The sequence below is a fragment of the Mustelus asterias genome, chromosome 9, assembly GCF_964213995.1.
Source record: "Mustelus asterias chromosome 9, sMusAst1.hap1.1, whole genome shotgun sequence".
Taxonomy (NCBI): Eukaryota; Metazoa; Chordata; class Chondrichthyes; order Carcharhiniformes; family Triakidae; genus Mustelus; species Mustelus asterias.
In genome coordinates this window covers 51,400,820-51,418,583 of record NC_135809.1, presented here as the reverse complement: position 1 = coordinate 51,418,583, position 17,764 = coordinate 51,400,820, and the positions used below count along the sequence as shown (strand labels likewise).

Below are 17,764 nucleotides of genomic sequence, written 5' to 3'. Positions count from 1 at the left end.
CTTGTGCCAATTATCTGAAATCTGTGCGCTCTGTTTCTCAATCCTTCCACCACTGGGTAGTTACTTCTTTCCTATACTGCCTTGTCCCGCATGATTTTGAACATCTCTATCAAATCTCTTAATCTTCTCCATTCTATGTAACTTAAATTCCTCATCTCTGGAACCTCTCTTGTGAATCTTTTCTGTACCCTCTCAAATGCCTTCACAATCTTTCTAAAGTGTGCTGCCCAGATCTGTACACATTTTCCCAATTGAGGCAGAACCAGTATTTTATAATATCGTTTTAAAAATATAACTTGCACTCTATGCCCCTATTGATAAAGCACAGGATTCAATCTGGTTTATTAACCACACTCTCAATCTGCCCTGCCCACCTTCAATGATTGATGCACGTATACACCGAAGCCCCTCTGCTCCTGCACCCACTTATACCCTTTATTCTATATTGTCTCTCTTCCTTTCTACTAAAGTGAAGCAGTTCACGCTTCTCTGCATTAAATTTGAACTATCACTTGTCCACCTGTTCCACGAGCTCTAGACTATCCTCATCACTTACCAATACTTACTAGATTTGTATTTTTCACAAATTTGAAAATTGTGCACTGTACGCCAAGACCTAGGTAATTAATGTAATACATTCATACACGTATACATCAAGAAGAACAGGGATCCAAGCACCAACTCCTGGGGAGCTCCACTATAAATGTTTCTCTAACCCAAAAAGATCCATGAACGAATATTGTCTGTGTCCTGTCAATCAGCCAGTTTCTTATCCAAGTTGATACTGTCCCTTTTATTCCAGGCTCTCTAGTATTGCTCGTAAATCTGTTCAGCGGCACTTTATCAAATGTCTTTCAGAATTCCATGTACACCACATCAACTGCATTACCCCAACCAACCCTCTCTGTTACCTATTCATAAAACTCAAGCAAGTTAGTTGAACACGGTTTGTCCTTAGCAAATCCATGTTGACTTTCCTTCATTCACCTGTATTTAGCCAAATGACTATTAATGTTGCCCTAAATTATCGTTTCTAAAAGCTTCCCCAACACTTTGCATAAACTAACTGGCCTGTATTGGCCTGACTTACTTTTACACCCTTTTTTGAGCAAGAGTGTAACACTTGCTTTCTCTAGTCCTCTGGCACAATCCACATGTAAGAAAGATTGGGAAATTATTCATAGAAATTCATAGAAACCCTACAGTGCAGAAGGAGGCCATTCGGCCCATCGAGTCTGCACCGACCACAATCCCACCCAGGCCCTACCCCCACATATTTTACCCGCTAATCCCTCTAACCTACACATCCCAGGACTCTAAGGGGCAATTTTTTAACCTGGCCAATCAACCTAACCCGCACATCTTTGGACTGTGGGAGGAAACCGGAGCACCCGGAGGAAACCCACGCAGACACGAGGAGAATGTGCAAACTCCACACAGACAGTGACCCGAGCCAGGAATCGAACCCGGGACCCTGGAGCTGTGAAGCAGCAGTGCTAACCACTGTGCTACCGTGCCGCCCTAATTCTGTCAATTATGGCCAGTGCCTCTGCAATTTTCACTCTCACTTCCTTCAGTATCCTTTGATGTATCTCATTTGGTGCCAGTGCTGTATCAACTTCAAATACAGACAATCTATGCAACATCACCATCTGAATTTGTTTGCCCTACCTTTTCTTTTTGTGGGAATATACTTTGACTGTGCCAAACTATCTTTTCTTTGAAGGCAGCCCATTGTTCAATTACAGACCTTTCTGTCAACCTTTGATTCCACTTTATCTGGGTCGGATCTGTTCTTATGCCCATTAAAGTTGGCTTTCAGCCCAGTTAATTATTCTTACTCTGGATTGTTTCTTGTTCTTTTCCATAGCCAACCTAAACCTTATGGTACAATGATCACTGTGCCTAAATGTTTCCCTATTGACACTTGATCCACTTAGCCCACCTCATTCGCAAGAAGTAGGTCAACAAAGCCTCCTTTCTTGTTGGACTGGAAAAATGGTGCTGTAGAAAATTCTCCTGAATGTACTCGAGGAACTCTTGCCCCTTTCATCTCTTTCCACTCTTATCCCAGGCTATATTTGGGTAATTAACGTCCCTCATTATAACTACTCTAATTCTTGCACTGCTGTAATTTTCTTGCAAGTTTGTTCCCCTACATCTTTTCTACTACTTGGAAGTTAGAGACTATAGCAAGCAATGAGATTGCACCTTTTTGTTCCATAGCTCCTGCCAAATAGATTACATCCTTGACCCCTCTGGGATAGACGTACTCTCTCTCCAACACTACAATGTTCTCCTTAATGATTACTGCCACCATCCTCCTTTCCTATCCTTGGTAAACACCTTGGCCGGGATTCTCCCCAAAAAATTCTAAGTCCCTAATTTGCATGAAAACGGGAGTAACTCCTGCTGTTTTTTTTAGCATGATTTTCAGAATGAATTTCCCACATTCTGAACACTGCAGAGTGACCTAGCGGGATTCTCTCTACAAATCAGTGGGTGGGGCCTATTTCCACCCAGGAGGCCAGCAGCTTGGCACTGAGCGGGCCGCTGCGTATGTGCCGATCTGTCATTTTCGAGATCGGCTCATACGCGTAGCCTCAGACTGCCGGCCTCCCAATCACTGGCCAGCCCCGCAACTCCTCATCGCTGGCCTACTGACCCCCTCCACCATTCCCCACCCCAGATCGCTGGCCTCCCGGACCTTTGGGTCAGTCTCGATCTCCTGATTTCTACCTCCTCCCCCGCCCCCCCCCCCCTCCCCAAAACCAGCCCCAATCACTGTCCTCCCAAGTGCAGTGTGGCAGCTGGACACCACCCCCCTCCCCCACTGATCACCCCCAACAGGCCCCGCCACCTTGGCACTGCCTGATGCCCGGTTGGCAGTGCCAAGGCACCCCTTGGGCATTGCCAGTTTGCCCTTTGGGCAGTGCCAGGGGCCAGGCTGGCACTGTTCAAGGGGCACCCCCATTATCCCTGACCTCCTGGGAGACTTCCATGGCCTCTATTCCCTCTAGCGGGGTTGGGCCACCTGTTCCCTGTTCATGGGGAGCAGTAGTAAACCCCGCTAGTGGTTTAGGTGGGGAGGGCAGGGGAGAGAGGCTAGCGGGCCCGGAGCCTTCAGTCCGGGGCCTGCTAATCATATTCAAATGAGAATTTAAATATTGAAATCAGCTCGACGATGAGGTCTGGTGCGGAGCTGATGATGGCACAGATCTTGGGCTGGGAGACTCACGGAGGCCGTGGCACCCAGCAGGAAGGCCATGAAACAGCCTCTGCTGATGTGTTCCGGCCTGTTGCACTTTTAGAGTGCAACAGGCCGGGATTCACCTGATGAAGGAGCAGCGCTCCGAAAGCTCGTGATACCAAATAAACCTGTTGAATTGAACCTGGTGTTGTGAGACTTCTTACTGTGCCCACCCCAGTCCAACACCGGCATCTCCACATCATGGCTCTTAAGTTGAAGCCACTTAATGCATTACTATTTCCTAGCATCAAACAGAAAACAAACTGTGGCTCCACGAGCAGGTCAGAGGCTGGGAATTCTATGGAGAGTAATTTACCTCCTGGCCCCCTAAAGCCTGTCCATCATCCACAGAGCACAGGTCATGAGTGTGATGGAATACTCTCCACTTGTCTGGATGAGTGAAACTCCAACAACACTCGAAGCTCGACATCATCCAGAACAATACAGCCTACTTGATTGATACCCCATTCATCACTTTAAATATTCACTCCCTGCACTGCTGGTGCACAGTAGCATCCATAAGCATCCTCACTGCAGCAACTTAGCAAGGCTCCCTCGACAGCATTTTCCAAATCCACGAGCTTCATCACCTCGAAGGACAAGGACAGCAGATGCATGGAAAAACCACAAGCTCCAAGTTCCCTTCCACATCTCACACCATTCTGGCACCCCCCCCCCCCCCCCCCCCCCCGCCCCTCCCTTCAGGCTCCACAGCCATTCGGTGACATCTTTGACCCTGGTACACAGGAAGCAACATACCAAACCATGGACATGAATCTTGGATTCATGTCTGCAGCTGCGGAAACACCTGTCTGTATCTAATATATTCTCATCAATCCCAGGGACTTTGACCTCGTGGTTTCGCCTATTATGTTGGACATAATGGCCAAATGCCTTCTTGAAATCCAGAAGCTAGCATTCACATATGATAAGGTGCCCCATAAAAGGCTGCTGAAGAAGATTAGGGCACACGGAGTTGGGGGTAGTGTGTTAAAGTGGATTGGGGACTGGCTATCCGACAGGAAGCAAAGAGTCGGAATAAATGGGTGTTTTTCCGGTTGGAGGAAGGTAACTAGTGGCGTGCCGCAGGGATCAGTACTCGGGCCGCAACTGTTTACCATTTATATAGATGATCTGGAGGAGGGGACGGAGTGTAGGGTAACGAAGTTTGCAGACGACACAAAGATAAGTGGAAAAGTGAATCGTGTGGAGGACGGAGAAGATCTGCAGAGAGATTTGGACAGGCTGAGTGAGTGGGCGAGGATATGGTAAATGGAGTATAACGTTGAGAAATGCGAGGTTATACACTTTGGAGGAAATAATAACAAATGGGATTACTATCTCAATGGAAACAAATTAAAACATGCTACCGTGCAAAGGGACCTGGGGGTCCTTGTGCATGAGACGCAAAAGCCCAGTCTGCAGGTACAACAGGTGATCAAGAAGGCAAATGGGATGTTGGCCTATATTGCGAGGGGGATAGAATATAAAAGCAGGGATGTCTTGATGCACCTGTACAGGGCATTGGTGAGGCCGCAGCTGGAATACTGTGTGCAGTATTGGTCCCCTTATATGAGGAAGGATATATTGGCATTGGAGGGAGTGCAGAGAAGGTTCACCAGGTTGATACCGGAGATGAGGGGTTTGGATTATGAGGAGAGGCTGAGGAGATTGGGTTTGTACTCGTTGGAGTTTAGAAGGATGAGGGGGGATCTTATGGAGACTTATAAGATAATGCGGGGGCTGGATAGGGTGGAGGCGGAGAGATTCTTTCCACTTAGTAAGGAAGTTAAAACTAGAGGACACAGCCTCAAAATAAAGGGGGGTCGGTTTAAGACAGAGTTGAGGAGGAACTACTTCTCCCAGAGGGTGGTGAATCTCTGGAATTCTCTGCCCACTGAGGTGGTGGAGGCTACCTCGCTGAATATGTTTAAAGCGCGGATGGATGGATTCCTGAGCGGTAAGGGAATTAAGGGTTATGGGGATCAGGCGGGTAAGTGGTACTGATCCACGTCAGATCAGCCATGATCTTATTGAATGGCGGGGCAGGCTCGAGGGGCTAGATGGCCTACTCCTGCTCCTATTTCTTATGTTCTTATGTTCTTATGTCTGTAGCTCTCGAAGAAATCCAAAATAAAATAGTCGAGCATGACCTCCCACTCCTAAAATCACCATGACTGTTTTGGATTAGTTAATGCCCCATAAAATGCTCCATTATGTAAACCTTTGTAATACTTTTAAATATTTTTACAACAAGTAAAAGATGGTTTCAATGTCTGTAATCTGATATATATATCTCCCCACAACCCCGGCCACTTCAAAGATAAGACCAAGGCTTTCTATTTCCCAGGCCTCGAGGATTTGGTTTGCAATCAGTAAACTCTGAAAGTGAAAAATTAGTAATTATAACATACACATGTGAGTAAATAACTTGTGTTGCATTTTAACAATGATCTTTATTGTGTGAGTGAGTGAGAGCAAGTGCGAGTAATTGCGGGTGTGGGTGAGTGCACTTGTGAGCGAGGAACATGCGAGTGAGTGTGTTAGTTACATCCCTCCATTACCACTGTCCATTGTGTGGTTAGCACAGCTGCTTCACAGCATCAGGGACCCAGATTCGATTCACGGCTTGGGACACTGTCTGCACATTCTCCCCGTGCCTGCACATTCTCCCCGTGCCTGCACATTCTCCCCGTGCCTGCACATTCTCCCCGTGCCTGCACGGGTTTCCTCCGGGTGCTCCGGTTTCCTCCCGTAGTCTGAAAGATGTGCTGGTTAGGTGCATGAGCCATGCTAAATTGTCCCTCAGTGTACCTGAACAGGTGCCGGAGTGTGGCGATTAGGGGATTTTCACAGTAACTTCATTGCAGTGTTAATGTAAGCCTACTTGTGACACTAATAAATAAACCATTTTTGTATGCACATGTTTTCTTTCTTTAAATTCAGTTCTTAAAACTCAACTGCTGTCTTCAATCTGATGGAATTTATTTTGGTTACTGGTGGCTAATGTAATTTGAATGTTCTTTTTAAAAAAAAGATAATTGAAACCACATTCAGTAATACCACAGTTGGAAAAGTCATCATGCATTGTGTTAGCAGAGGAGCATTTTCTCCACTCTGTGTTTTCAGTAAGATTTTAAATGCTTTCTTTATGAATGCACTTAGAAAATTTGCCACACACCAGGATCAAAACATTGTGTTTATCAATACACTTGAGTTGGCTTTGATTCCTTGCTTGTTGCAGCCGATAAGTATATTTAGTATACTGAGGTAATTTGATTGGCAAAATCTACTGATTGGACGTAGGGGGGGAAATGAGTGGATCCTCGTGGCAGAATTCCTGGAGAATCATAGGCTTTGCAATGATAAATGCAATACATATTACAATATTTACTGCAATTGGGAGTTATTTTTTCAGAGTGAATGGAAATGTGAAGTGATTCAATTTGGAAGGAAGAACGCAGAGAAACAAGATCACACGAAGGGCACAATTCTGAAGGGGGTGAAAGAGCAGAATGACGTCTGTGTATGTGCATAAATTTTTGAAGGTGATAGGACAGTTGAGGGTGGAGTTAATAGAGAATACAGCATTGTAGGCTTCATTAATGGGGCGGCATACAGTACAATATCAAGTAAGTCATGTTAAACTTGTATAGAGCACTAGTTCAGCCTTAACTGGAGTATTATGTCCATTTCTGGGTGTGACACATTGGTGAGGTTACAGAAAAGATTCATGAGAATTGTTCCAGGGATTTTGAACTTCAATTTTGGTGAAGCAATGACTGTTTTTTAAAATCACGAGAGGTCTAGGCAAAATAGATAGGGGGAGAATTGTTTCCGTTGATGGAAAAATCAATAACCAGAGGGTACAAATTTAATGTAATTAGCAAAAGAAGCAATGGTGACATGCGGATTTTTTTTCATGCAGCGAGTGGTGCAGATCTGGAATGCGAGTGTGGTGGAGGCGAATTCAGTTGAGGCATTCAAAAGATAATTGGAATATTATCTGAAAAGAAAGAATGTGCAAGGCAGTGGAGTGGCACTAGATAAATCAGAACAGAAGAATAGGAGTAGGCCATTCAGCCCTTTGAGCCATTCAGTGAGATCATGCATGATCTTCTACTTCAACACCACTTCCTCCACTCTCTCTGTGTCACTTGATGTTTTTAATATGTAGGAATCTATTGATTTCAGTCTTCAACATACTCAACAACTGAACCTCCACAGCCCTCAGAGCAGAGAATTCCAAAGCTTTACCATCTTCTTAGTGAAGAAATTATTCCTCATTTCAGCCCTAAATGGCCTGACTCTCATTCCGAAAGTGTGCCCCCGGTTCTAACGCCCCTGACCAGGAGAAACATCCTTCCTGAAACTATCCTGTTGAGCCCTGTAAGAATTTTGTAAGTTTGAACAAGATCACCTTTGCATTCTTATAAATTCCAGAGAATAAAGGCCAAGTCTATTTAATTTTCTCTTTTAGGGCAATTCCTCTATCCCAGGAAGTAGTCTGGTGAACCTTTGTTGCAATATCTTTCCTTGGATTAGGAGACCAAAATTGCGCACAATATTCCAGGTGAGGTCTCACAAAGGCTCTAAATAATTGCAGTAAGAGATCTTTGCTCCCATGATCAAATCTTCATGCAATCAAGGCCAGCATACTATTTGCCGCCTTAATTGCTTGCTGTACCTGCATGTTGGCTTTCAGTAACTCAGGAACTAGGACATCCAAGTCCCTTTTGAAGTTCAACATTTCCCAGCCTCATCATTTAAAAAATACTCTATTTCTGTTCTTCTTACCAAAGTGGCAAAGATCACATTTCTCCACATTGTGTTCCAGCTGCCAAAATTTTGCCCACTCACTTACCTTGCCTAAATTCCCTTGAAGCATTCTTGCATCCTCCTCATAAGTCACATTTCCGCCTAGTTTTGTGTCATGTGCAAACTTGAAAATATTACATTGAATTCCAATATCTAGATTGTATATTCTCCTGACTTCAATTGTAATGAATCCACATTTTGTTTTGCTAATCTTTTCCTTACATACTTGCAGAAGCTTTCTCAGTCCATTTTTATGTTTCTCGCTAGTTTATTCTCTTTCCCTTTCTTAAGCTTTTTCTTGATGTTCCTTTCAGAATTTTAAAATGCTCCCGATCTTCAGGCTTACCTTTTTTTAACATCTTAATACATCTCTTCGTGATCAATCTTTGATTTTTTTTGTTAGCCACGGTTGGAACGCTTTCCTTGCTGGGTTTTTGTGCTTTAAAGGAAAGTATTTTTCTCGTAAACTATGTATTATTTGTTTAAATGTTAGTCATTGCCTGTCTGCCGTCAAAATTTTAACATAGTTTCCCAATCCATCATAGCTAATTTGCCCCTCAAACCTTCATTGTTTCCTTTGTTTAGATTTATGAGCTTAGTTTCTGATTGAACTACGTCACCTCGATTACAACTTGATGTAAAATTCTACCATATTATGGCCACTCTTTCCTAAAGGCTCCTTTCCAACAAGAAAACCATCTCACATGCATTCCAAAGTTTGTGCTCCACATGAGAACGAATTATGTTTACCCAGTCTATATGTAGATTGAAACCTCCCATGATTATTGTACCACCCTTGTTATACACCCCTCTAACTTCCTGATTTATGCTGTGATTTACATTACCACTGCTCTTTAGCCTGTAACAACTCCCACCAATGTTTTCGGCCCCTTACTGTTTCTTAATCCCACACAATTCTATATCTTGATATTTGGAACTAGGATCATCTCCCACTGCAGTATTAATGTCCTTTTTAACTAACAGAGCTACTGCATTTTCCCTGCCTCCTTCCTGAATGTCACATACCCTTAGATATTCAGGTTTCACCTTTGAATTCCTTGTAACCATGTCTTGGTAATGGCAATCAGGTCATACATTTGAATTGCTAGTTGAGCTCACAATTTATCTGTTTTATTGTGAATGCTGTGAACATTCAAATGCGGGAGCCCTTAATTCAGTTTTTCTTCACTGTTTTGTAAACTCTGGCCCTATCTGCTGTCACTCTCCCTTCCTTCTATACGCTGATTATCATTACCTTTATTGCTACTTGAACTATTATCTTATTGTTTCCTTTTAATTTATTCAATCTTCCCCTATATGATCCCTTACCCCCAATATTTAGTTTAAAGCGCTGCATTATACAACTGATTATAGATCTCATGAGAACACTGGTCCCCCCAGCATGATTCAAGTGAGGTCCCACTTTCCCCAATATTAGTGCCAGTGCTTAACAAACCAGAACCCACTTCTCCCACACAGGTCTTTTTAGTCACGCATTAATCTCAATCATATTTATTCTATGCCAATTTGCATGTGGCTCAGGTAATAATCCAGAAATTATTACCGTTTGAGGTTTTGTTTTAGTGCCTACCACCAGATAATCCCTTTGTAGAAGCTCTATCCTAGTCTTACCTATGTCATTGATACCCACTCGGACCGCTGCCGCCACCGTGATGCTCATTTTTAGTTAATTACTAAAAGTAAACAAAACTAGACTTCAGAAAGAAATTAAACCATCAGATCCCCTCACTCACCAAACTCCCGGCTTCACACTCATTACACTGAGTGCTGCTTGAGTGCACACCACTTTGCTGCTTTGGAGATCCAGCATGGACGTGACATGCTGAATGGCCTCCTTCTGTGCTGTAAGCATTCAGTGATTCTGAGAAATTTGCTGGGCCGAAAAGGTTATTTCTTTTTTCATGGAAAATTCTGATTACTTTCCACACGGAGTTGGGGGTAGTGTGTTAAAGTGGATTGGGGACTGGCTATCCGACAGGAAGCAAAGAGTCGGAATAAATGGGTGTTTTTCCGGTTGGAGGAAGGTAACTAGTGGCGTGCCGCAGGGATCGGTACTCGGGCCGCAACTGTTTACCATTTATATAGATGATCTGGAGGAGGGGACGGAGTGTTGGGTAACGAAGTTTGCAGACGACACAAAGATAAGTGGAAAAGTGAATCGTGTGGAGGACGGAGAAGATCTGCAGAGAGATTTGGACAGGCTGAGTGAGTGGGCGAGGATATGGCAAATGGAGTATAACGTTGAGAAATGCGAGGTTATACACTTTGGAGGAAATGATAACAAATGGGATTACTATCTCAATGGAAACAAATTAAAACATGCTACCGTGCAAAGGGACCTGGGGGTCCTTGTGCATGAGACGCAAAAGCCCAGTCTGCAGGTACAACAGGTGATCAAGAAGGCAAATGGGATGTTGGCCTATATTGCGAGGGGGATAGAATATAAAAGCAGGGATGTCTTGATGCACCTGTACAGGGCATTGGTGAGGCCGCAGCTGGAATACTGTGTGCAGTATTGGTCCCCTTATATGAGGAAGGATATATTGGCATTGGAGGGAGTGCAGAGAAGGTTCACCAGGTTGATACCGGAGTTGAGGGGTTTGGATTATGAGGAGAGGCTGAGGAGATTGGGTTTGTACTCGTTGGAGTTTAGAAGGATGAGGGGGGATCTTATGGAGACTTATAAGATAATGCGGGGGCTGGATAGGGTGGAGGCGGAGAGATTCTTTCCACTTAGTAAGGAAGTTAAAACTAGAGGACACAGCCTCAAAATAAAGGGGGGTCGGTTTAAGACAGAGTTGAGGAGGAACTTCTTCTCCCAGAGGGTGGTGAATCTCTGGAATTCTCTGCCCACTGAGGTGGTGGAGGCTACCTCGCTGAATATGTTTAAAGCGCGGATGGATGGATTCCTGAGCGGTAAGGGAATTAAGGGTTATGGGGATCAGGCGGGTAAGTGGTACTGATCCACGTCAGATCAGCCATGATCTTATTGAATGGCGGGGCAGGCTCGAGGGGCTAGATGGCCTACTCCTGCTCCTATTTCTTATGTTCTTATGTTCCCCTCTGGCAGATTCCTGGTCCTCCAAACGTTCTCTCATAAACCAGAAGTCTCCCTTTGAGCCTAAAGCTGCAGAAGGAAGGACAGGTTGCTAGATTGTACTGAAGGCGATGCAGAGCTACAAAATGGTCTTTTCTAGCAGGTGACTGAGGAGAATGTAAACTCCTCTTTCGATTGCTGAGACAATTGGCTGACATGGAGAGGCTGGCTACAGAGGGCTATTGAGAGCAATGGGTCCAAGGGTCATGGTTCCCAGAGTGCAGCTAGCAAAGAGACATAGAGGCGAAAGAATGACATGTGCAAAGCTTTTGAAGTCATGGGCAACATTGTGGACTAGTTGAGTTTCAGTAAGCAATTTCAGTGTCTGCCATGGCTCTGTGGGTTCAAGTCCCACTGAAGACAATGGGTTAAAAATTATCAGTCTCTGAAAAGTATCAAAGAAATACTTCACGTATATCCAGATTTAATTAAACAGAACTTAACAGTAATTTTTTTATTTTAGAATTTGTCCCTGGTTTCTCCCTTCCTGTCCTGAAAACCATGAATCATAGAACATTCCAGAACAAAAATAGGTCATTCAATGTGCCAATGTTTTTCTCCACACGAGCCACCTAGTCTAATCCCACTTTCCTGTTTGTTCTTCATATCCTGCAATATTCCCCTTTATCCAACATGTATCTAAAAACCCTTTAAAAATAATTCATCAACTTTGTTTCAATGTTGGTTTGTAACAGGAAATTTCACATTTAATCTATTTAAGACCATATTGTCTTGATATCTCTTTATGGTTACCTCTTACCCTTCACAGCATTATTGTTTCAAAAAAACTCCCAACTTCTCAAGTCTCTCTTAATTTAACCTTTAGTTACGCTCTCAGCTGATTTTGTTAGACCAAAGAAGAATTCAGGGTGATTTAATAGGTGTAAAAATTATGAGGGAACAAAAAAGCTAAGAACAGACTATTTCCAGGAGTAAAGTTTGAGGAGTAAACAGTGAGGAGATAGAAATGTAAGGTTAAACATAAAATGCTTCAGGTAAGTTGCAGCAGAAACCTCGATGTGGAAAGCTGCAATGTTGTAGAATTCTGTACCAGAACTAGTGATTGAAGAATACCATTAAAGAATACGTTAGATGATTGAGGGAATGGGGAATACGAGTACTGGGTGGTACATGATATCTGGATTACTGCTCATGCGAAGGATAAACATAGACTGATTGGGCCAAGTAGCATATTTTTGTGTTGTAATATTGATGTAACTATGAATCTATGCCAAACCTGTCCTATTGCTTTTATATCAGACCTTCAGTGAGATTTTTAAAAAATGACCGCAATACCCCAACTGCAGTCTAAGGTGCTGTGTACGTTCGTTCAATTTATATTGCCCCTTTAATGTAATAAAAGGTCCAAAGGGGTTCAATAAGAGCATTACAAGGCCAAATTTGACTCTGAGTCACATATGGCGATGTTAGAGCAGATGGTCAAAGAGCTAGTTTTTGAGACTGTCTCAAGGAGGAAAGAAAGATAGGTGGAGAGGCTTAGGGATCAAATTCCAGAACTTAGTACCTCGGTAGTTGAAGACACAGCCACCAATCGTGGAGCAATTAAAAACACATGCTCAAGAGGCCAGAATTAGATGAGGACAGATATCATGAAGGGCTGTGAAGTTGGAGGAGATTGCAAAGATAGGGAGGGGCAAGGCCACAAGGGATTTGTAAACCAGGATGAGAATCACCTCTTTGCTTTTGTGTTCTGCACGGTTTAATTTTTCAAGCGTCCTAAGTCACCAGTATTTTGCTCAAGTAGTTGTTCTTTGCATTTGTGAACAGTAAGTGTCTACAGACCACTTAGCTTTTGGAAGGATTACATCCAAACCCAGTTTTGACCTCGCCTGACATTTACAGACAGGTACACGTCGATCTGTAGGAGATCCTGTATAGCTGTCAGCAGCGAGAACTCTGGCTGAACACCAACTCCGCCCCCCCCCTTCCCTCCTCCAACAAACGTCTGCACCTTAATGTAGATACACTTAAGAAGTTTCTATAATCCCTTTTCAGGCATCAGGATGTTCCCAAGTGCTTTACACAAATGGAGTAATTTTGTTATGTAGCTATTGTTGTAATTTAGAAAACATGGCAGCCAGTAAGTGCACAACAAGTTCCTACAAACAGCAATGGGATAAACAGATAATGTTGGTTGAGGACTGAGTATTGGCCAGGGCATTAGGAATAACGTCCCTGATGCTCTTTGAAATAGTGTCATGGGATCTTTTGCATCTATGCAAAAGGGAAAAATGGGCCTTAACATCTCAGCACCTGTGACAGTGCAACTCTCCTGCAGTACTGTCTAAATTAGCACTAAAGCATCTGGAGTAGGACTTGACAACTTTCTGAATCAGAGACATGGGTGCTCCCACTGAACCACAGCTGACTGGTCAATTGTTGCACTCCTTTAGCTACTCCATAAGGGAAGCATTTGCAAGATGCTGGCACATAACCTAAAGGCTATTTTGAGTGAGCCAAATGTAATGGTTCTTCCCACTGTGCATGTGATCTGCGCACTATACTTTGCCAAGCATTTTGTTAGAAGCGAGGAGGAAACTAAACACATCGGAGGGAGGAGTGTTGGTGGGGGAGAACTCTGGTAGATGTGGGAATATCCTTGTTTAGTTTATTTTGAGCAGGAATCCTAAAGTTTTCTTTATAGGAGCTTGCAGGAAATGAGTTTCAGTGGGCCCGTGTGAAGGAGGTGTTAACTTTCATGGAGACAGCTTTTAATTGTTGACCATTTTTACCTGCAGCATTGAGCATGTAGCAGTCAGGAAGAATGCTGTATGACAGGAAGTGTTGTGTGCCACAGGCTGGAGTATTCTGAAACTGATATGCAAATAAGAAAAACAAATAAGGTTCAGCGCAGGATTGAGAAAAACACTGCCCTTCGCTAGCAGGTGAACAAGGAGCGTTAAATCATAGCTCTTTTTTACTGTATAATTTTGTTTCAGGAACTAAAGGTTGAATTATATATTTTTATTTGTCACGTCTGACGACAGTAAGATGATTAAAAAACATATGTCTAATATAACTTGGATATAAACATATGAAGTAGGAGCAGGAATAGACCATTCGCCCCTCGAGCCTGCTCCATTCAGTAAGATCATTGCTGATTCAACCGTAAAACCAATCCCACATTCCGAGAATTTATCCAGCTCTGCCTTAAAAATATTCAAAGCCTCTGTTTCCACTGGATAAAAGCAATTTACTGTGGATGCTGGAATCAGCTTTGACAAAGGGTCATCTGGACTCGAAATGTCAGCTCTTTTCTCTCCTTACGGATGCTGCCAGACCTGCTGAGATTTCCCAGCATTTTCCCTTTTGGACCCTGCTTCCACTGCCTTTTGAGGAAGAGAGTTTCAGAGACTCACGACCCTCTGAGAGAAAAAAAATTCTCTTCATCTCTGTCTTGAAGAGTGATCCCTTATTTTTAAACAGTGACATGCCCCCCCCCCTCCCCCAGTTCTAGATTCTCCGACAAGAGAAAACATCCTCTCCACATCCACCTTGTTAATACCCTGCAGAATCTTAAAGGTTTTGATTAAGTCATCTCTTATTCCTCTAAACTTCAAAATACAAACCTAACCTCTCCAACCTTTCCCCATATGACAACCCACCCATTCCTGGTATTAATCTAATAAACCTTCTCAGAACTGCTTCCAACCTATTTACATATTTCCTTTAAAAAAGGAGACCAATACAGTACTCACACAGCTTATAGTTTTTCAAACATCTAAAATTCAAGTGATAAAAAGCCTACATTTAATATTAAGCCAATATAATAAAGCCAAAATTTGATATTTAATATTGAAACAGACCAATTAATGTTGATTGTTTTACTGAGTAACATTACATTGAAAGGCTCCTAGTTTAAGTTTGAACTCTTTCAGTGACAAATTACCGGTGTTTATCTTTGAGTTGGGAGATGTTCTGTACTTGGCAAAACAAAAGTTAGCTTCAGGAGCACATTATGTTAAGTCAATCGTTTTAATTTTACTGCTGGCAAAGTGTTTGACTTGCATGGGGAGGAGGTGGAGGGTATTGCTCAAGGCTGCAGATTTCCAATGGTTAGTTAGAGTTAGCTTTCCTGCACTCAACAGCTGTCTTAAAACCAAACCTTCTGGACCTAGAGGGTCACTCTGGCCAGAGACTTCATCTGGTGTTTGCGTTGTAAAATTTCTCTTGTGACCCAGCGGTTGGATAAATGGCTGGTAAACACTGGGGAAATGCTGCTCAGGATTCTGCGCTTGCTGATTTTGGCAGAGGTTCAAGTTTTTGCTCTGAACTCACTCACGGTGTCCGATTGGCAGGACCTGAAACTTTTTTTTTGGTTGCGCTCTGTTTTTTTTTCACCAGTGACTGTCAAACCGACCATTTTGCACAGGCTCAGTTCTGACATTTCCTGTCTTGGATTATCATCACTCCGAGTTAAAGACGACGCGACTTTGCAAAAGCCTTCCCCAGCCACCACCACGGTGGCTCCCGCACCGAGAGGTTTGCTACTGGATTTTACTTGCTGTCTCCATGGCAATGTGAAGTGCTCCCAAGTTCGGAGAAGTCCAGCATGTTTACAAAAATTGTGCCATTAGATTAGGCTGACTCCACTCCTCAGTAAGTGGATTTCTGCTCTGCATTAGATCCTTGTGTAGCTCTGCTCTTGTGCTGTTAAAGGCTGCCCTGAGCAGCCAAATCCATGGGCAGTGCTGTTTGTTTAATTAGATTGCAGCTTTGTGTGTGTATACGTGTGTGTAGTTTTGTGCACGATGCAGATTAACGTTGATCGAATCCTTGAGGAATGTCGACGGACTTGGTGCACGCAGTCATTTATTTTCTGCCTCTTCCCCCTCCCCCCCACATTTCTCGCATTTGTTGACTTGGTTCCTGCCTCTTCCTCTCCCTGTCCTTTCGTGATGTGGAATAAAAACAGAAAGTAGTAACATCACGAAAGTGATGATGTCGGCCTTTCCTTGCTAGGGGTGGATTCAACAAGTGGGCGGGTGTGCACGGTTCAGTTTGCAACATAATTGAGTGAGTTGTTTGGACTCTGGTTAATGACCCATTTATCTGTCGCCTTCTACTGCCTCCTTGTGCAGCAGTACCCATTCTATTTTCAGCCCCCAAATGGAAGTGAGTACAGTGCTTGTCACCATTTTTTTTTCTGGATCACTTAGTGTTACTGTCTTCATGAAAAATGTACTTTTCTTTTGTTCGTGCAGCAGTTTTGCCACTGACTTTGGACACAGTTGGCAGCACAATATGTTTTGATGAAGCGGTTTAAAAGTGCCGCCCCTTTTAACACATCATGTTGTCAGAAATATAATTTAATGCAGCCAGGGACTGTTTGTTTCACATATGGTAAAACTAAAAAAAAAATGATGGAAAGGTTACACTGACACATTGGCTCTTCCTAATGGAAACAAAAACGTTAGCCAAGTTTAGTTGGAACTGGGACTTTGGGTTAACCTTTTCACATTAAAGTGTATAATAAATCAGGGGGAAACAAACTTCCCCTTCATGATAAATTGCTGAAGACTTCTGAAAACCAGCATTTGGGCATGAACAGCCGCTATCCTTTTACTTAACTAAATTAATCGCTTATTGGCTGAAAACAACGATTGCAGCATTTCCCAGTATGCAGTTGTTCATACAACATGTAGATTTTAAAAATGAGTGATATAAGGTAGGGATGTCACTTTTTGGAGAGTAAAAGTGGCCAGAATGTATAATTTTTACAAAGACAAAGAAAATATAGCTGTACAAATTTTATGAGGTAAGATTCTTTGCCCCGTCCTTCTAGTTGATAGAGGCCTCAGTTTTGGAAGGTTTTGTTAATGGATTTCTGGTGAGTTGCTATGGTGCATACTGTTGCTGCTGTCCATTGGTAATGGAGGGAGTGAACATGTAAGATGGTGGGTAGGGTGTTTATCAAGCTGCTTTGTCCTGGACGGTGTCAAGTTTCTTGAGTGTTATTGAGCTGCATTCATCCAGGCAAGTGGAGAATATTCCATCACACTCCTGATTTGTGTCATGTAGGTAGTGGACAGGCTTTGTGGAATAAAAGGGTGAATTACATGCCGCAAAGTTCCCAACCTCTGACCTGTTCTTGGAGCCACAGTATTTATATGGCTGCTCCAGTTCAGTTTCTGTTCAATGGTAACCCCAAGGATGTTGATAGTGGGGATTCGGTGATGGTAATGCCAGTGAATGAATTGGAGATGGTTAACCTCTCTTGTTGGGAACATGGGTCATTGCCTGGTACTTAAGAACATAAGAAATAGGAGCAGGAGTAGGCCACCTAGCCCCTCGAGCCTGCCCCGCCATTCAATAAGATCATGGCTGATCTGAAGTGGACCAGTTCCTCTTACCCACCTGATCCCCATAACCCCTAATTCCCTTACCGATCAGGAATCCATCTATCCGTGAATTAAACATATTCAACAAGGTAGCCTCCACCACTTCAGTGTGCAGAGAATTCCAGAGATTCACCACCCTCTGAGAGAAGAACTTCCTCCTCAACTCTGTCCTAAACTGACCCCCCTTTATTTTGAGGCTGTGCACTTTAGTTCTAG

The 17,764-nt window shown here is 43.2% G+C and overlaps 1 protein-coding gene across 7 annotated transcripts in view; it reads left to right on the top strand.

The window, feature by feature from the left end:
* LOC144498684 (ataxin-7-like protein 1) overlaps positions 1-17,764 on the top strand; it is a 243,914-nt gene that overhangs the window by 86,377 nt on the left and 139,773 nt on the right. For 2 of the 7 annotated variants that reach the window (XM_078220172.1, XM_078220171.1), the window contains exon 1: positions 15,583-15,806. The exons of 4 other annotated variants lie outside the window; for them this stretch is intronic. Coding sequence is in view for 1 of the 3 variants with exons in the window: in XM_078220170.1 (XP_078076296.1) it covers positions 15,422-15,689 (268 nt within the window). In the remaining 2 variants the exon portion in view is untranslated. Of the gene's footprint in view, positions 1-15,404; positions 15,807-17,764 lie in introns of those variants that run through there. One more of the 7 variants, XM_078220170.1, reaches the window with a different exon arrangement.